The following is a 21,542-nucleotide window of genomic DNA, read 5'->3' as shown; positions in this document are numbered from 1 at the left end:
GTGGCTCTAATTTGCCATAGATAGAAAATAATTTGCCACAGATAGAAAATAGCAGAACTGGATTTCCAACATATCTGCTAACTGGAAAAGCCAGAAATGCCTCATTCTTGTCTTGGGTTGCACTTTCTGATCTGAATAACAATCATGTTTGCATCATTTTTATTTCATAATCATGATTTCATATTTTAATAGCTATTTCGAAATCTATTTTTCAGATTCATTTTTTGCTATGCCATGTCCATTTGGTTTGATGTCTTTTTTGATGTGATAAATTCTAAATATATATATATATATATATATATATATATATATATATATATATATTCAAATGTAAAGTGCCATTCTTTGAAGTTAAAGTCACTGTGATGTTTTGAAATAATTTTTAATTTATTCATAGCACTCATTAGGCATGTAGTCTGTTTTTGTTAAAATTTTAAGACCCCAAATGACTTTTTCCCTCAAAAACAACAATAAAAATGAACTTCAGTTGATATGTCTTAAACTGGAAGTGAATTAGATGAAAAAAGAAATTTGTTTTTCTCCCACATGATCTGATTTGAATCAAACCCAAATTGTAACAACTTCAATGATAGCTAAACTCAAACTGGAATGAAATTTGAAACAAATTTCTGGGACTCTTTTTTCATCATTTATACTGGTTTTAGAGTTCTCTAATAAAGAGAAGAATATAGAATATAACTGTGAAGAACACAACTTTTTGAAAACTTTTTGTATACTAGGATATTCTGTAACTCTTCTGTATGATGAGATTAGAGGTCAAGGAAAGGAAAGTATTTGAATTAGATCCAAATTTCAAAGTTCCTTAGGGTCATCTCTTCTTCCTTCACAAATCCTCACTAAGCTTTTCTGTTCTTGACCTGGTCAGTGAAATCCTAATGGTGGGCCATTGGTACAAATTCCATTCTATTACAGGTAAACCTGAGACAATCTTACAGTGAGTTTTAAAGTCAAAGATACTTCATAAACAGGAGATTCAGAACTGCTATTTTGACTCAGACTTATTATGCTTAGAATACTGGATTTAAAATCATTTTTTAATATTTAAAAAATTTATTTTTTCTAAAATCTTTAAATACAGGAAAAAGTGCTGAGTTCTCACATTATCTTAAAAAAAATTTACAGTTCTTATCTTACGTCCAATTTTTAACCTCCTTAGACTTAACTTTCAACCAGATAATGTTTTGTATAGAATCTCATTTGCTGCTACCTATGTTATAACTGCCTGATTTAAGTTTCAGATGGAGCTTAATAAAAGCCATTTATTGTTTCCCTTTCTGGCTTCTAGGTTGTTATATAAAACTCAATGGGATATATCAAAAGATTTATTGTTTTAAAATACTGTGTCTCTTTTAGAAAATTGGATATAAAAGCTGGGTATTTCATAATCACAAAAGTCAATGTTTTAGGGCTAGGGCTGAGGCTCAGTAGTAGATCACTTGCCTAGCATACGTGAGGCACTGGGTTCGATCCTCAACACTACATAAAAATAAACAAATAAAATAAAGGTATTCTGCCCATTTACAATTACAAAAAATAAAAATAAAAAAGTCAATGTTTCATTTTTGTTTCCATATTCATCTAGTTGCTCCATACTTCTTCCTCATGTCTTCTTTTTTCCCTTTAATAAATGTGCTACCTTAGAAATATGCAAGTAATAAATCAAGACATTTTCAGCATATCTGACAAATTTCAGGTGCCTTGTGAATTCCTGTTATCCCAAACCAAGGTATTTCAAGTTTGTTTCAAATCCTCATAAAAATAAGATGATGGTTAAATAGATGGGAAAGACTGCTACTTTTTCATTTTTCTTGCTAAAACTTTCAGAAGTGGAGATACGTATTGTCCCTGATCATGTTACTTACATTTTATCCATAGTCATCCTTACTTCAGGGTAGTGGTTCTCAAACAGGGACCATTTGGGATTGTCTAGAGTATTTTTGATTATCATAACGGAAAAGTGCTAGTGGCATTTAGTGAATAAGAGACCAGAGATTCTACTACACATCCTATAGTGCATGGGAGGGATCCTCCACAACAAAAAAATATCCATCCCAATATGTCAATAAAACCAAAGTTTGAGAAACCTGCTTTAAAGTGGTCTGTGGCTTTAGAAGGGAAATGCAGAAGGCACAAACATTAATGAAACAGCTACCCATTAATGAAGCCAGTTATATTTTCACAAGTGACAGCGACTCTCTAAAATGTATGTATTTATGTATATTATAGCAGTAATCACACTGGAATTGACTCAAAATCATGTGCTAAATTCTCTTTGGAAAGCAGAGATTTTTAATTGTGCCATGGACTCTTTGACAATCTATTGAAGCCAAATCAATGTTTTTAAATAGATAAAATGTGAAGGATTACAAAAGAAACCAATTATATATGTTGAAAACACAATATAGTAGTAGGCTCTTTATCAAAGCATTAAATTATATAATCACCATGTCTAATAACCTTAATTTCAAAATATGATAAATTTGCAAATATTGTAATAAAAATTTGTGATTTCTCTGATGACAGAGTTGTAGGTCCTACTACTAAGACTTTTTTTCAAACTAAAAGGAAAATGACAAATTTAAGTTAAAGGTAGATTAAAAATAGAAATAGAACTCTTTTTCTCATCCAGATTTAAAACAACTTTGTTTAATGACTCTCAAAATCATATCAACAAAAGAATTTTTTTTTCCTTTGGGTAGATTTTTGTTGTGATAGTTTGTGTTTTTATCTTATATTAAAGGTTTTACATATGTTCTCTAGAGCTGTTTTTTTGAGAGTTCCAAATGTTAAATGTGTTATCTAAAAATATATAATGTTTCCTAACGTTGCCTATCTTTTTTGACAATCATTCTTAACATACTCAGAAACTCTCAAATGAATTTGTAAATTATTAACTAGACTAAAACTAGTTTCTGATGTTTTATTTCTAGATTATATCTTTGTTGATATCAAGATGCTCATCTTAAAAATAAGTGTTTGGTAGAACAGGCACTTTGTAGTAGGTATGAGAAAGGATGTGATACTGGAACAAAGTACAAAATACAAGTTAAATAAGAACTTTGTATTGCTCTCATATATCATTCTGGCTAGTCTAACTTATTAAAGCAACTGTTCATAAGATCATCCAAGAGCAGTTTCTTCAAGGTTGTCATTCCACCATCCACCAAGGCATTTCTCACCCTTACCATCTAGGGTATCTAGGGTGGAACATTGACAAATCTACATCTCACCTTGCTAAAGGCAAAATATGAGAAAACTGCTTTAAATTACAGAGGACAGAGTCTAATATCTGGCAAATGCCTATAATCCCAGCTATTTTGTAATCGCAGCTACGTGGCAAGCTCAGGCAGAAGGATCACATGAACCCAGGAATTTGAGGTCATCTGGGAAATTACTGAGACCCTGTCTGAAAACAACAATACAAGTGTCCTGTGAAAAAGCCATTAACTACTCTGCATGCTGCTTTCAGTATTTTATGTCTGCTAATTGTAGATGAAATGATCATTTCTCAGGATGTTCAAGTTCTGCTTATTAGTGCGAAGCTTGATACTATCACAGGAAGTATCTGTGCTAACTATCTGCTAACTAGTAAACTGGCCATCTGCTCTTAGATTGTAGATTGAATATGATAATGTTATGATTGGAGATTTTATTTTTTCTTTTGTAGTATTGGGGATTAAAATCAGGGCCATGCACTCTAAGTCTCACCTCCAACCCTGAATTTGGGAGTTTTAAATAAATGTGTTTATGGATCGTATTCTATGATCTGTTATTTGTGTACATATATATGTCCCTATAGATAAGTTAACTGTACAGAGTAATTAGAGCATGTTAATCTCTTTGTTCTGGTTTATCTTGGATTTTGATGGTAGATTGCTTCTTTTTTCTTTTAAGTGCTAATTTTTTCTCCTTAAATTCTTTAAATAACAAATAATTTTTTAAAATATTTTTTTTAGTTGTAGTTGGACACAATGCCTTTATTTATTATGTGGTGCTGAGGATCAAACCCAGTGCGTCGCACGTGCTAGGCGAGCGCTCTACCGCTGAGCCGCAACCCCAGCCCCACAAATAATTTATCTTCTAGTTTCATTCCCTTTTATTTTTCAAACTTGAGAAGCCTGAATTTTGAACAAATTGTATATACTTTTGCGTTTCAATAATTTATGAAGGCAGATCTTGTTCCAGGTTCTTTGGTGAATTTTTATCCTTTCTCTTATTTTCTATGAAGAATTCCTTCATTCATCAATATGTACTTATTAAGCTCCTGTTGAGTTTCAGGTGTTTTGGGAACTTGGAGTACAGCAGTGAACAAGACACTGTCCTAGGCTGAGTTTATATTTTGGTTTCAGTGATTGTTTATTGCTTGGTAATTAGTTTTATAAAGCTGAAAAGAATATGATTTTACGAAATAATTATGAGGCATTCTAATAAAAATAAGAATACTTGTTTTCATTCCCACTCATGTAAATAAGATAGTAGTATATTGAAAAATGACAAATATGTAAGCCATGGTTTCTATTATTTTATATCTCTTTTGTTTTTCTTATATATAGTTTTAATTAAAAATTATATTCTATGTCTCTAATTTCTTTTTTCCAGAAACTGGCAGACCTTTCTCTTAGGATCCAACAAATTGAAACAACTCTCAACATTTTAGATGCAAAGGTTTGTATTTATGAATAATTTATAATATAAATTTTGCTGTACATAAACCAGTTTTCTCAGTCATACTTTAATTGCATTTGGGAGGAATTCAATTTAATTCCTACATCTGTGAAGTGGTGCAGTGTTTTGCTTTTTAAAAAATTTATTATAATTGCAAGGAAATGTTGTTCATTATTCATTATGAACTATTAACTGAGTCTTTTCAAATGTACACGTGGATTCAGATTTCTTTCATTATACTAGCCAAAAGCATAATGAAAATATCATGTTAACAAATTGAGCTGTTTTGTAGTTCATTTCATTTGATGGAAAATTCAAAATTATTTTAATAGTTATCATTTAATAATAGTACAATAACAGTTATATAAAACTTTAGATGTCTCCAGAGCAAAGTTTACAGACAATGTCAACAAATATCTTAAATGCTAATAAAGAGTAACAATTTGATGTCAGAAATTGCAAGAGTTATCTGGGGAAAATAAAAACTGTTTTGATTGAAAGTTTTAAGATTTAGATCATCAACAGTGGCATATGTTGTTATAATTTGGTTTCATTTGTAACATATGTATATATTTTTCCAGTTTATAAAGAAAACAGTGGATTTTTGTGACTTAATTCTTTTAAAAAATATCCTATAAAAATGTGCAATTTTTATGTTTTTATGATTAGTTAAAATTAATTTAAATTTTATAAAATTGATCTAAAATATTTATTAAATATTTCTGAGAAAGAATAAATAATGACGTATTTAGAATAAGGATCAGACTATCTAGTTTGCACTTTCTACATCTTCTATGAACTTCAGTAACTATGTTTCTTTTAGAATATTTCTCTGGGTTAGAAATTTAGGCGACTTGGTCCTGAACATGCTTGGGATATTCTCCTAGAGCCATACTCACCTGAAACTATTTTGGCTGTAGCAACCATACTAAGTACTGCCTTCACTCAACAGTTCTCAATGAGTATTGCTGCTTGAGATCTTATTACCATTGATATTTTCATTATTTTTTATTATGACTATGTATCTTGTTTATTGGGGTATTCTCAGAAAGTTGGAGTCCAAGGTCACAAGTTATGTTACCATCTAGGCAAATTAACCTTATTTATTTCCATGGCCATAGAATTAATATCCAAAGTTACACATACATCTGCCAAATATGAATCATTGATTACCAGTATAAAATCAGAAAAGGGTTTACCTAGATTTTGCAAATAGTGCCTAACTATTTCTGGTTGAAATGCTTAACCATTCTAGGTTGCAATGCTATTGTGCTTTTTAAAACATTTGTTATAATTGCAAGAAAATGGTATTCATTATGAACCATTAATGAATGGTTAATCATACCCATGTTTTGTGTATCAGAAACAATGCATTTTAGTAACATTTAAAGAATTTTTTTTTTTTTGGTGATATCGTATTGCTGTATTGCCCAGGCTGACCTTGAATTTCTGGGATAAAGGGGTCCTCCTGCCTCAGCCTCCCAAGTAGCTGGGTCCTCCTGCCTCAGTCCTCCAGGCATGCACCACTGTGCTTAACATTAAAGAGGTGTTTAAAGAAAGGAAAACTCGCTGTTTCATACATTAAGATGTAAAGAGTTTTTCATATCCCAGATAAATAAAGCTTAAATTATACTATAGAACACCTTTTTTAAACAAATATTTAAAATAAAAATAATTTTACAACTTTGTAAATTTTCTTTGAAAAATTTTTTTTAGTTGTAGCCATATGGACATGGTACCGATTTTATTTATTTATGTATGTATGTATGTATATATGTATGTTGCTGAGGATCAAACCCAGTACCTCACGCATTCAAGGCGAGTACTATTCCACTTAGCTACAACCCCAGCCCCTGTGAATATTTTTATTCCCAATTTATAGGTAAGAAAAATTGAGGCACACAGCTTGTGAGTGGTAGACCTAGGACTTAAATTCAGACAGTCTGACTCCAAAACCCATGTTCTCAGTCCTTATACCAGGAATATCTACACTTTAAAATAATTTCTGAGAAAAAAATGGTTATAAGCAAAATTACATTTGGGAAATTCTTCAAAAGTATTGTATTTTTGAATGTCTTTCACTATAGTTCATGACCTGGAAAATTAGAGTTGAGATTTTATGAGCTCATAAAACTTACATAAGCCTAAAACTAAACAACTCTCAGTAAAACACACCTGAAAATTTAGTGTTTATTTATACACCTAAGAATATTCTTATGTACCAACACTAATTTGCTTTTCAAAGTTGTCATCTATCCCAGGCCTAGATGATGTCACATTTGTGTCCAGTGTGTCCAGTGTCACAAATGGATCACAATCTGAAACTACTTCAGAGTTGTCACAGGTAAGTATTTAAGTGGCAAGAAGTATGAGCAAATCTTCTTGGTTGAACCTGATAGGCCTAGGTAGCAGGTTGAAAGAGAAAAGTTAAATAAGAATGTTAAACTTTTAATAGTAAGATTATAAAATAGAAAATGAAGTTTGAGGAGGAAAAAAGTAAGCTGTTAATTTTTTTGTTGTTTCTTTTTAACATAGGATACTTTTTTATTCTATTAGGTTAGGATATCTTCTTTTTATTTTTAAATTATAATTATTAACACATGTTAATTGTACAAATTAATGAGTTTACTGTGTTATTTTGAGGGACTTCCTGAAGTTAATATTTTCTTTGCCTGTAAAAAAGAAAATCAGTCAATACAGAACTAGGAAGAACCTTGAATATATTTTTTTTTTCAAATTCAGTATGGAAATGTTCCTGAGTTCTTTTAAGAAATGCACTTTTAAGTGTTTTATAAATTATAAAAATTTTAAACAGAAATGGAATAATACAATGAATACTCAAATGCTCATTCCCTAAATTCACCAGTTAAGATTTTATCACAATTGTTTTATTTTTATTTTTTTGTTATTTGCTGAAATGAATCCCACACATCATGTCCCTTTACTCCTCTATGATTCCTTGACCGTCTCTGAAAAATTTTACTTTTTTTTTTTTTTTTTGTACCAGTGGCACTTAACCACTGAGCCACATTCCGAGTTACTTTTTTTTTTTTTTTTTAATATATTTTATTTTTGATTCAGGGCCTCACTTAGTTACTTAGGGCCTCACTAAATTGCTGAAGCTGGCTTTGAACTCATAATCTTCAGCCTCAGCCTCCCGAGTCACTGGGATTACAGGCATGCACCACTATGCCCAGCAAATTTTGACAAAATTTTCTTTACATAACATTTTTCTTATTTCCTGTGTTCTACTTTATCATACAAAATACAATTAACAATAATTCCTGGCATTCATCTTCTGCCACCTAACTAATGAATCAATCTACTTTTTTCATTTGTTTGTTTGTTCTGGGGAGCACTTAACCACTGAGCTATATGCCCAGTCTTTTTTTTTTTTTTTTTTTTTTTTTTGAGACAGGATCTTGCTAAGTTGCTAAGGCTGGCCTCAAACTTCCCAACCTCCTGCCTCAGCCTTCTAGGTTGCTGAGATTACAGATGTGAGCCACTATCCCCTGTCAAAACCTTACTTTTTAACAAGACTCTTAGGTGATTTGTAGCTCTTAAATTTTGAGAGGTACTTTTCACAGGGTATTGTTTAGATCATGATGGTGTTGATAATAATGTTAATAGCTAATAAAGGGTGCTTATTGTATATCCAAGCATGCTTAAGTGCTTTTCAAAATTAACTCAGGCCTCACAAAAGATCTATAAAATATAAATACAATCAATCCTGTGTACTCATGGGTTTTGTATCTAACTACAGATTGAAAGTATTTTAAATATTACATCTATACCTAACATGTATGGAGTTTTTTCTTGTTATTATTCCCTCAACATCACAATAATTATTTACATGACATTTACATTGTATTAGATATTATAATTAATATGTTAAAGTATATTGGAGTGTGTATATAGTTTATAGGCAAATGCTATGTCATTTTATATAAGGAACTGGAACATTCATGTATTTTATTATCATCAGTCATCCTGGGACCAGTTTCTCACAAATACTGAAGGACAGTCCTACTTTACAGGATTACACAAAGTTTGAGTACTTAGGGCAAATGATTATGTAAGAGCTAGAATTTTTACTCAGGAAGTCTGGTGCCAAGAGTCCTAGCTCTTACCTGCTACACTGTACTATACTAGTACTGTGTTTAATCCATTGAACACATTAATGTGTGCTACAAGGCCCTGTGAGATGAGCCATTATATTTAGATAGGCTGTGTGCTAGGGAAATGGATTAGATGATCATTTACTTAACAATTAGATACTAGTAAATTTAGCCTTCATTTAATTAATATAATAAGTTTCATTATGTGCACTGGAATATAAATATAACATTTAAGAGGAGATCCAACTGTTGTACAGAAGTTTAACTTTGTAAGTTTTCTCAATTAAATGTAGGCCACTTTTTTTTCCTAAAGGAAGGCATCTATAAAGAATATGAATAAAGTATTTCCAATTTACCCAATAGTCACTCTTTGGTGGTTAGAGTTGTTATATGTTTATTTGATATTTTTAAATGGTATCTGTCTATCTTTGAATATTAATTTTCCAGGTGCTATTATGAATGCAATCTGTAATATGTATTTTAGAACTTTTATACAGTTGTGTGTAGGTCCTTGTCTATTTAAAAAAATTTTTTTAGTTGTTGATAGAACTTTATTTTTATTTATTTATATGTGGTGCTGAGAATCAAACCCAGTGCCTCACACATGCTAGGCAAGCGGTCTACCACTGAGCTGCCGGTCCTTGCCTATTTAAGGTTCTAAATCATTATCAACAATCACAGCTGCATTTCAGTAATCACCTGTTATCTCTCTGACAATTTTATTCTAAAATTGTATGATAATTATTTTAGAGGATTTACAAACTTCTGTTGGCTTCCTGGATTTAAAAAATTACGAAGTTTTGTGTTCAGCACGATTTTCTCCTGTACTAAGGATGAACCCAGGGCCTCACACATGGCAAGTTCTCTACCACTAAGCTACATCTCCAACCCATTTTAAATTTTACTTTAGGGCAGGGTTTGACTAAGTTTCCCAGGCTGGCCTTGAACTTGTGATCCTCCCAAGTTGTTGGGGTTACAGGCATGTGCCACTGCACTTGACTGTTCAGCATGTTCTTAATATTAAAATCAACTTCTTTTTTCTTCTTCATTGTTATTAATTGATATATTTTATGTGAAATATTTTGAAATGGTCTTAAATTTTGCTTTATACACTTTCCATTGATATTATAGTCAACTCAGTTATCAGATAAAGGATAATTATGCACTTAAAAATAATCCGTTTATCACCATCTGTAATCTATATATGAGTCAAAGACCCAAGGATTGGATTATGATTTTTCTTCAACTTTAATTTCATGGTTCAGCTCTTATTGTTCACAATAGACATCAGTTATACAGATTGGAATTAATTTAAGAATAAAATGAAGGATAGTTGAGAGACAGGATAGAGGACTTAATAAATCATTCATGTAGCAAATGTGTAAGACATTACTTAATTAAACCTTGTTGAGGACTTGATTATTGAGCAAAAGTTAACAACTGAGAGTTGAAAACTGGCCAAAATGTACTTCTCCTTTGCTCCATTCTGCTGTTATATGAGTTTGTTTTCCATAAAATTAAAAAAAAAAACCTTGAATCTTATTTTTAATTTTTTTTATTCAATTAACAGCATTTTGGATTTTTTGTTTTTACTTGTATTACAAATGAATATATATGTATATATATATATATATATATATATATCCACACTCACTTTTGTAATATTTTAAATATATTTTAAATATAATGGGAGAAACCTAAAGGATGTTTGGATTTTTTTATTTGCTTCAGAGTTCTTGACAGGTTCAGTTTATATTTGAAATATCTGTGGAAAACCTTAAGACATAATTGACATTCAAATTCTTAAGATTATGAAAATTTAAAAATATTGATTTATCTACATTTTAGTATATTAATAGAGACTTAAAAATGATTTCATTTGTTAAAGAAATTCCTCCCAACACTTATATGCTGATACTCAGTGAGAGTCACAAAAGTAACTTACTTTAAGTGTTCAGTTTGAAAGAAAAAAATCAAGTACAGTAAACAGGTAGTCAGCCCTGTGCTTAGAGATGATGAGGGTCTGTTGTGGTCAAGCTTCAGTTAATATCCTGCGAAGTGAGCACGGCCTGTAGGACAAAAGCATCCTGTATAAAGGACCATTCCCCAGTGTTTCTCATTGTAAATAGTATTTAATCTTATCCATTCTGTGGACATTGTTGCCATTGATAATAGTATTTCCATCTAGAACTGAAATATACAAAACCAAATAATTTTGTCTGAGAAGCTGAGTTTTCTCCCACAAAATCTCTACGCATTGCTTTCTAAAAAATTTAGAAGTCACGTACCCTCAGAATAAGATAATTTAATAAATGAGGAGTTTCAATAGTACAGATCATAGCTACCTAGGAAATTAATTCACTGTTAGAGTTGAACAATTGAGAGATCAAATAGTTTTACTAGCTTCATCTAAAGTATAATATATCCACCTATAATTCATGTTTTATGTCAACACCCTGGGGACAAGTAAATGAGGATTAAAAATTTTTAAATGCCATGAATATACTTTTTAATTTTAAGAAATACTGTATTGTTGATATTAAATGTAGCTTCCTCTGAAGTCATATTTAAATGTTTATAGATATTTAGAAATATATCCCATAATTAAATTATTGGTATTTAAATTTAGGAATATTCTTTCTAATATTTATTGCCTTATAATTATAAAAAGAAACATCCCTTTTAAGTAACATGATAGACCCCTTTTGTGAATTGTCTAAAGATTTACACAAAATACTCTCTACAGCAGAACAGTACACAAGACTCTGGACCACAGGAAAGTGAAGTATCATCAGAAAATATCTTAACTGTAGCCAAGGATCCAAGATATGCCAGATATCTCAAAATGGTTCAAGTGGTAAGCTAATTTGGTCTGTCTTCTCTGTCTAGCAGCCTCATTATAAATTCTTAACCCTGGAGGTTTCATTGTTATTTTTTCAATCTGAGCAAACTGCTAAACTGAGTGACCATATTTTCTAGTCTCTCAGTTCTATCCTATTTTAATTAATACCCTGAAAAAAAGTAACGAGAAATCAAATCTTTCTCATTGAAACTGATTACACTACAAATTAACATAGTTTAAATATAAACTTATGTAATTAGTTCTGCTTTATGCAGTTTCACTGCAAAACTTGGATGTATCAGAAAGAAAAGGAAGTACTATTCATTTGGTAAATCGTATGACTAGCTTAATTTATGCTACCATAAATAATTGTTTAAATGTATTTTATTCTGATGTTTATCTATCAGTGATTTGGTTTATAGGAAAGGCTTTTAGCCATGTAAGGTAATGTTTTTACATATGACTTCATAATTCTTATATATATTTTTAAGAGAAAATAACATGGTATGATAGAAAAAATATTTGCAGTTGTCTGTAGTAGCCGAAGTTAATTTTTTTTATGCCTGTAGAAAAGTCCTACTGCCACTGGTTGAAGGAATGTCATTTTTCTGTTAACTATTAAAATTAATGCTTTTATATCATTCTGTTATCAAGCAAAAGAAGTACTAATACCAAAGGCTAAATACAGATTTGTTAAGCCATCCATGGCATTAGTTATCACCAAAATAATTTAAAAGCAAATACTTCTCTTAATCAAAAAGAGCATATTGGCTAATTTAGAAACCAAAATGAGGGTAAAGAAAGTACATTTACTTTGTGTAGTGGAAGAAGTAGATTTGTCGCTTTTAGAATTTTCATTGACAGTCAATAGCCTGGGCTCTAGATTTCAAAACAAAATAGATTTGGGGATGAAAATATACATAGTTCTTTACTTAGTAAGAATAAAGCAGAGTCAGTTTGATTATGAATAATAAATACATTTTTAAAGCTAGAACCCAAGAAAACCTAAGCTTAAAAGATAGACTGTTAAAAACTGTGTGGCTCTCAAACAAAAGAGAAAAAGTTTCAAAAGTGACTCATAAAACATAAAGTAATCAGTCTAAACTTAGAAATGGAAATATCTATTTGGTATCTACAAGAATGACCAGAAATCTTTTGAGAAAGGCTGTGTTTTCTGTTATACAGAAGGTCCCCACTTCTCTACAGTTTCACTTTCCAGTTTCAGTTAACCATAGTCAACCTCCATATGAAAATATTAGAAACAATTTAAATTTTTCAATCTCATGCCTTTCTGATGCCATCCCACCTTGAGTGTGAATCATCCCTTTGCTCAGCTGTATGTACTATCTGCATGTTGGTGAATTTGTGGGTGTCTTGGTTATCAGATCAATTTGTTGCAGTATTGCAGTGCTTATATACAATGCATCCACCGGGGGTCTCATAGACCCACAGATAAGGGCGGATTATCACTATTCATTTATTCTACAGATATTTATCAAATACTTAACTTGAAGTTACTATGTTAGGTATTGTGTAGACCTACTTAGTTAAGATTCTCAGACCCACTTGCAGTTTTTACTTTTGTTATTTATTAAACAAGTTCTGTTGCTTTCCAGTGTGTGTGTGTGTGTGTGTGTGTGTGTGTTTATAAGACGACCCTTTGTACACTCATTTTTTCTACTGGAGATGATGTGGAGAAAAAGGAACACTTTTGCACTGTTTGATGGGATTTTAAATTAGAGCAACCACTATGGAAATTGGTATGGAGGTTCCTTAAAAAACTATGCATGAACCACCACATGACCCATCTATACCATTCCTTGGTATTTATCCTAAAGAATTAAAGTCACATACTATAGTGATACATATGCATATCCATGTTTATAATAGCACAATTCATAATACCCAAATTGATGGAACTAGCCTAGATGTCCATCAATAGAGGAATAAATAGAAAAAATGTGGTAAATATGCACAATGTAATTTTATTCATCCATAAAGAAGAATGAAATTGTCATTTGCAGGGAAATGGATGAAACTTGAAACCATTATGTTAAGTGAAATAAGCCAGACTCAGAAGGTCAAGGGTCATATGTTTTCTCTCAAGAGGAAGCTTAGAGAGGAAAAAGGAAAAGAAAGGTAGGATGGGTGGGGAATCTCATGAAAATCAAAGGGAGATCAACAGAGGAAAGTGTCCAAGAGGTGGAGAGGAGGTAGGAAAGAAGTGCTGGGGAGTGATAATTGGTCAAATTTATATTGTTATGTTGTGTACATATGAGTATATAGCAACAAATTCCATCATTATGTCCAACTATAATGCACCAATAAAAATGTGTAAAGAAAAAAATGTGTATCAACAAAAAAAGTAAAAACTCATTTTTCTAATCATATGGCTTATCATTCCACTAGGAATAAAAGCCAAAGTCTTTTACAGGCCTAGGAGATAGGTTTTCCTACCATTTAGCTACCCTTTACCTTACTTTTTTAAATTTTTAAAATTCTTTTTAGATATACATGACAGTAGAGAGTATATTTTGACATATTATACCTATGTGGAATATAACTTCCCATTCTTATGGTTGTATGCAATGTGGAGTTATACTGGTCATGTATTCATATGCGAACATAGGAAAATTACATCTGATTTATTCTACTCTCTTTCTTATTTCCATCCCTCTTCCCTTCCCTTCATTCCCCTTTGTCTAATCCAAAGAACTTCTATTCTTTACCCCTCCCCGCTTATTGTGTGTTGGCATCTACATATCAGAGAAAACATTCGGCCTTTGGTTTGGGGGGATTGTATTATTTCACTTAGTATCATATTCTCCAGTTTTATCCATTTACCAACAAATGCCATAATTTCATTTTTATGGTTGAATAATATTCCATATCCTTTACCTTTCTGATTTCATATCCTCACTCTGTTCTAGCCTTCCTGGCCTCCTTAATGTTCCTTGAATAAATAAATGGGCATTCTCCTATCTGGGTGCCTTTGTATCAGCTGTTTTCTCTGCTGGAAACACTTTTCCCCAAATATCATCATTATTTGCCCTTCCTTCAATTCTTTATTCAAATATTACCTTCTAAGTGAGGTCTTAGTTGGCCATCATACTTCAAATTACACTGTCTTCTGGTCCTATTCCCTTTACACCTTCCCTGATATGGTTTTCAGAATGAGAAACTTCTAAAATACGTGTTCCTGGGCTCTGCTCTTAGATTTTTCTGGAGTTGTAACATGGATCTAGACCATATGCAAAAGAAAAAGGTCATCTGAGTAAAACATGCTTAAAAATATTTTAAACTGTATAAATACCATTAAATTTTTTATTTAAAAACATTTAAGAAAATTTTAGTTTTATTAAAAACAAACTCTCTCTAGTGGTACTTGAAAACTCTGTCCTTTTGGCTAGTATTCTTGAGTCTGAGTAGGGATTCAATTTTATCTGCCTTAGACTTTTCCTGTTTTTAGCCAGATTTTCCTGTTTTAAGCTCTTTGCCTCCCTCCAGCCTTTGGTCAGGGTATTTTTATACCCTAAACATTTCCAGGGTTCTGGAGGTACTACTTCTTCACAGTGTCTCCTTGTGCAGGCACATGGACTCAGCCTTCATCTGCTATGCCAGGTCATCATTCTTCTGTCTGCTTTTACTTTTTATACATTTGGTTCATATATACCTCTTAATCATTCAAGTTGGAGGTTGTGTTCTGTTTCTAAGTGTTTGGGGCTGATTATCAAGGAGAATGGGGGAAGCAATATCTTTACACTGCCATCCTAAAACTGGAAGTTCATCCAAGTTAAATTTAATTTTATTGTTTTTAGTTTATTGTGCCAATCTGTATCCCAGAATCTTATTACCCAACTTTTTATTTCCTAGTGCTCCCTGTCCTGAATTCCATTGTTCAATCAGACGAAACCACAAATCTTTCCCCATGTAAGCAACTCTATGCTTTTCCATCACTGAATCTAGTTTTCCCTTCTCTTGATTATTACATGTCCACATTTTACTCATCTAACATGTTATGATGTATGCTTCTATGAAATCATCCCAGATTCGGAACCCACCCACATAAAGCGAACCACATTGACCTGTCCAACCACTGGTTCTATATTCATTAAGGTAGTTGTTACTTTAGGTTTTTTTCTATAATTATTTTTACATATTTTAATCTCCCCAGTCAAAATAAGAACCCTAAGAGGAAGAACACTGTCTTGATTAATCTTTTTTAGCTAGAAAGGTACTCCATAAATATGTTTCAGTGGATTATGTAGTCTTACATACCAATTCTCCTTCCAGGCTTTGTGTCACCTGAAAGAGGATAAATATATTTTTTCTTCAATTTATTGATTTTAAATGTTTTATAGGACCAAACCAAGAATAGATCAAGTAGATGTCTCCCTTAAAGTTAACACGAATCTGCTAATTATTATTCTTTGGGTTATGATTATTAAGCAACATATAAATACACTGTTTCTCCTGTTTCTTAAGTGTATCATGGGTGACTTGTCAAAACCAAAACTGGAAAAACAGATGACGGTACCACTTGCTTTAACCTCACAGAAGTGGAGTCTAATTAGAGACTCATGATGCTGGGCGAGGTGGTGCATGCCTATAATTGTAGGAGCTCTAGAGGCTGAAGCAGGAGGATCACAAGTTCAAAACCAACCTCAGCAATTTAGCGAGGCCCTAAGCAACCCTGTCTCTAAATTTAAAAAAGAGAGAGAGAGAGAGAGAGAGAGAGAGAGAGACCCATTATAATCCATACCATTGACTCATTCCATGTTTCCCCATTCACATAGAAGAATCTAAATAGTCTTTTGTGTCTATACTCAAGGATGGTGGTATACCTTCTAACCAGTTGTTTCTTTTGCCAAGTTGGTTCAAATTCTTGAGTGTGACGAAGAACAAACAGTATTCAGAGAGTTATAAAGATAAACAAATTTGACTGCTGGCCCTAAGAAGGACTCTAACTCCAGATCATTCTAGAGAGTATCATCTTTACAAATTGCCTTGTCATTAGTGAAAAGTGTTTGCTTTCCCTGAAATATTGCAGATTTCATTGAAATTCCCAATTTTTCTCAACTTCAGAAAGTGACGAAGATTTCTCTTTCGTATCTACCACTTAAAATTTAGTTTAAGGGAGCAGAGGTTGTAGCTCAGGGATAGAGTGCTTGCCTAGCATGCATAAGGCACTGGGTTTGATCCTCAGCACCACATAAAAAAATAAATAAATAAAATAAACATATTGTGTCCATTTACAACTTTAAAAAATATTTTTAAAAAAATTTAATTAGTTGTTACTGTAGAAAAAGACATATCAGAATAGTGAGTTCTACCTCGTCTATTGATATGATTTTGAGTAATTACTTCCCATTGTATATATTATCATAGGTTATTGAAGCTGAGTTTTAGAAGCCTTCTTTGCAGTTGTTAGGAAATTGTATTATCAAAAAAGAAGGGCAGCTTGGTCTCAAAAAACAGAATCTGTCTTTAAGGAAAAAATCACTTATTTATACTAACAATATAAAAATCTATTCCTGAGACCGTAAAAATCATCATCTCTGTAGCATCAAAAAGGAATTAGCAGTGCTAAAGGTTTGTTACCTCCAAGGGACACTACTATGATTAATTTCTTTTTTGGTGCCTAATTTATATTCTTTTCATTTAAAAATATGAGTTTCTCCTTAAGTATACCTATAATTCTATCTATACTGCTTTTTATCTTTTTTCCAAAGGGTAATATTCTTCCACTTATTTGCATCTTGGTACCACCTAGCCCTTCAACGATCTTGTAATCTTTTCCACATCCTTCCTGAATTATTCTGTAGAACCATTTCATCCTCTTGAATAACAGAGTACAAAAGTATATCTCAAGCCCTTTGAGCTTTTTCTCTAATATAAAAGGCTTAAATATGCAGATCATCTAGGTGTAGTGGTCATTGAATATAGATAGAAAGATATGGAAAGTTCTTCAGATTACAAAGACTTTTTTTTTTTTAATGTTTAGGTTTCCTCCTTATATCAGGATGAACTAGAATCTTCGGGGGCTTTCTCCTTAAGCATCGGTGAAAATTTTCTCTTCCTTGGTTCTAGCTTCCTCCTAGAATGTCTTGTTTTCATAGTTGTTCTGCCTCACTCATACTTATAAATCTATTTTGGAGTCTAATAATTTAAACCATTCAATTAATATAAGCCCCTTTAATTTTCACTTGCCTAACAAGTACCAATTCATAGAGCAATAAGCAATACTTTGCGTTTTGGTCTCCATGCCTTTTTTTTTGTTGCACCTGGATTACTGCCCTTTGAGCCATAAGAATGCTGACAGTTCCAGAAAGTAGTTGTCTGGGAGACAGTTTGAATGCCTAGGAGTGTACTTAAATCTTTACTCTGTACTTCTGAAATGCAATATGCTATAGTTTCTGTGCTTTATCATTCTTTGTATGGCCATGCTCAGTTTATGTCACCTCTCAAGGCCTTAGTTTCCTTACACATATGAACTCTGAAGTTCCTTCTATATTCATGGTCTATTAATTGATCCTTAGATTTGGATCTTGTTATTAATGAAAGTTCCTGGAACACCTGCTGGCATTTTCTGATTTTTTTTCCTTTTTAAGCAAGTTTTACACAAGATTTTTCACTGAGTAATACTGTTGTGTTCCAAATGTGGCAGATAATTGATTCTGATTTAATGTTTGTTGTCATAATAGTGCAGCACAAGTCTTTACTAAATTACATATTGCTTTTATAACTTAACTGGAATTGTGTACATAGATCACTTTTCCAACAATTCTCCCCTTTTTACTGGCAGAGCTTGGTGAATCCTTTGCCAGTAATAAATTGTGCTTTGGGAAAGTCCAACTTCCACATTAAGAAGCTAATGACTTGTATTTTTTGAAATCATATTTGCCAAACCGGTCTCTTCGGACACTTAGACTTTTTTAAAGCTCTATTTTCTTTGGCTTGCTTAAAATGTGAATTGAAAAATCTCTTTGGTTCTGGTGGTTCTGATGCATCTGTTGCCAGCAGTGGATATTGGCCTGAGGAAATGTGCTTCCATTACCTAAGGACACAGAGGCTTCAAATGATTATTAAAGATGTTCATCAAGAAGTTATGCACCTTGGAACTGGTGAAACAATAATCAAGCATGAAGTAGAGTGCTCTTTAGATATCAAGCAAGATGTAATTACTGTAAGAGTAAAGTCTTTTTAATTTTTTTATTATGACTAGAATATGACTTTTCTATGGTTTAGAAAACTCCAAAGTAGATTCCTTGTCATCAATGTATAGTCAAAAGGAGGAGCTACTGGTTCATATGTAATCATAACTGTGACAAATACTGTTACAGATTGAGTTTAACAACTATGTTATTTCTTTTCTCGTTTTCAACAATGTTATGTGTATGTAATAATATGTGTTTCATTTCTTTTATAATGCCTGAAGTTTATGAATCAACGCCAAGGTCAATGCTTTTCTAATACATGAGGATTTGGAGACTTGAAGATGAAAGTATATATCAAATGACTTGATTTTCTATACATATGAATGTAGATAAAGATGCAAATGAACATTTGTCTGTTTAATAATTTTATTAGCTTACTTTGAAAATTGAAAAGAAAATTTTATTCTTTCCATCAAATAAATGGTTCACCAGGTCTATTTGACTTTAAGTGAAAAAAGACACAAAGCTTAGCAGAACAGTAAGAATAGTTAACTGTGAGTTGGCATAAATGAAACTCCAGTGACCTCCAAAAATTATCCCTCCTTCCTCTGTATTCTGTTTTATATTAAGTGCAAGAAAGTTTAGGTAAAGCTTTCCCGTAAGTAGAAAACTCTATAGTTAGCCATCTGCAGTGTTACCTATGCTTTTGCCATGGCCTGCCTATCCAGAAAAACTAGAATCAAGAGAACATTTTGACAAAGAACCATAAAAATTAGTTATTCTCTGCTGCAGTCAGTGAACTGTACTCTACAGAAACCATATGTGAAGAATTATTATACCAGTTTTACAAATCATGATTTTTAAAATCATTTTGGCTACCTTTTTAATCCTCTGCATGTTGCCTTGAAAGTTAGGGAGCCCAGAACAGGTCACAGTCTCAAATTTAATCTTAGGTTTAATTTAAATCATTTATTTGCCCTTTTATGTATCTGCTTATTCTTTAAAAAAATTATTATAAGTGTTTGTTAGCAATAAACAATTATACTGATTTTAAGTTCAGATTTTAAATTCTTGCTTTTTTCTTGTATGTGATAACAATAGAAGATGGTAGAAAGTACTTACCATATTGTTATTTGGCAGGTATACTAAATGTTGTTGTCCATATTTATTAGGTAATATCATATGTGCTTCCAAAACTACTTTTTTACTATAACTATTTTTGTTTATGGTGCCTAAAGTCTCTGGAAAATACATTTTGAATTGTGAACCGTAGTATACATTTGAAGAATAGTCACCTATCGACAAACTGGTGTTCTTAAACAAATGCTAGTCTCTGTTAGAACTGTAGATGGATATTTGGCTACTGTACACTTAAGCTCTTTGGTTTTTGGTTGTTGTTGTTTTTTGCACTATTAAAGTTAAAAATTAACTTTAGTGAGAAATAATTTTAAAGGAGAGTAAATAAAACACAAGAAAAAATTAAAATGTAAAATAATCTTTAAAAAATAACTGATAAGGTGGGGCTGGGGCTGGGACTCAGTGGCAGAGCACTTGCCTACCATGTGTGAGGCACTGGATTCAATCTTTAGCATCACATACAAAAATAAATAAAAATAAAGGCATGCTGCCCATCTACAAAAAATAAATAGGTAAAAAATTTTAAAAATTTTTAAAAAACTGATAAGATAATAAACGTAGGATACTAAATTTGTCAAAGCACGTTTTCTTTAGTATAAAAGTGTGTTTGATGAGAATGTATTTCTTCAGGAACTTGTTCTCCAGATCATAGTTTTGTATCACTGGTATTATAGTAAAATAATTTAGATAATAGAATAAATCAGATATAACTTTCCTATGTTCATATATGAATACATGACCAGTGTAACTCCACATCATGTCCAATCACAAGAATGGGAAGTTATACTCCATTTATGTATGGTATGTCAAAACACATTGTACTGTCATGCATAACTAAAAAACAAAAAAAATAATTTAGATAATATGGAGGATGGCTTTTCTTCAGTACATCTTTTAAGCCAAAATGTTTTGTTTGTAATTTTATTTTTCTAGTTTTCTATAAAATTACTTCATCTGCCTTAAATTCACCATAATGTTATACATCTGTCCCCCACAAAAAAATAAATAAAGACACAGAGTACAAGCAAGAAAAACATAAGCGGGAACTTGTAGAAGATTAGCTTATGATAGTTTTAAATTACACAGGAAGTCCTTTAAATTGCACATAAACTGGTAACAAATGAACAGTACTGGCAGAAAAATATTTTTACGTTGGATTCCATATCTTTCATTCCAAATCATTTAAACAAATCTTTCGAAGTTGTGACAAAAGGAACAGCACTCTACTATTAAAGTTCCTAAGGAGGCTCCTGGGGATATGCAGTAGCAATAGCAGTTGTTATGCTTGCTGAAATGTGTGGTATAGTTTTTAAACTCTAATCCAAAATTTATTTTTTAGCTATTCATCTTTGATTTCTCAGTGCCTTTCTCTCCTTTACCACTGAACATCTGTCAGAAATAAGAAGGAAAGGAATCTTACATAAAATTAGTCCAAATTGGTGAGGAAGAAATAATGACCATTTAAATATAAGTAGTCACTTTCTTAGATTTTATTTTTTTATTTATTGAGCATAAACGTGTAGGATTTATTCAAGTGAGAAGAAAAGAGAACAGAGTTCCCTGCAAGAGTAAGAGGGGACCCCATAGGCATTGCCCTTCTTA

The 21,542-nt window shown here is 31.9% G+C and overlaps 1 protein-coding gene across 2 annotated transcripts in view; it reads left to right on the top strand.

The window, feature by feature from the left end:
• The window catches only part of Washc3 (WASH complex subunit 3), a 42,145-nt gene that overhangs the window by 3,784 nt on the left and 16,819 nt on the right, over nt 1-21,542 (top strand). Inside the window, exons 3-5 of one of the 2 annotated variants that reach the window (XM_046429432.2) lie at nt 4,621-4,686; nt 6,932-7,030; nt 11,554-11,661. In XM_046429432.2, coding sequence (XP_046285388.1) covers nt 4,621-4,686; nt 6,932-7,030; nt 11,554-11,661 — 273 coding nt within the window. Of the gene's footprint in view, nt 1-4,620; nt 4,687-6,931; nt 7,031-11,550; nt 11,662-21,542 lie in introns of both variants that reach the window. The other variant, XM_046429431.2, reaches the window with a different exon arrangement.

This window comes from Marmota monax, unplaced genomic scaffold, assembly GCF_021218885.2.
Source record: "Marmota monax isolate L192 unplaced genomic scaffold, Marmota_monax_Labrador192_F-V1.1 WCK01_AAM20220418_F8-fsc00051, whole genome shotgun sequence".
Classification (NCBI taxonomy): Eukaryota; Metazoa; Chordata; class Mammalia; order Rodentia; family Sciuridae; genus Marmota; species Marmota monax.
Note: the sequence above shows the minus strand (reverse complement) of the source record. Positions and strands in the feature narration are given on the sequence as shown.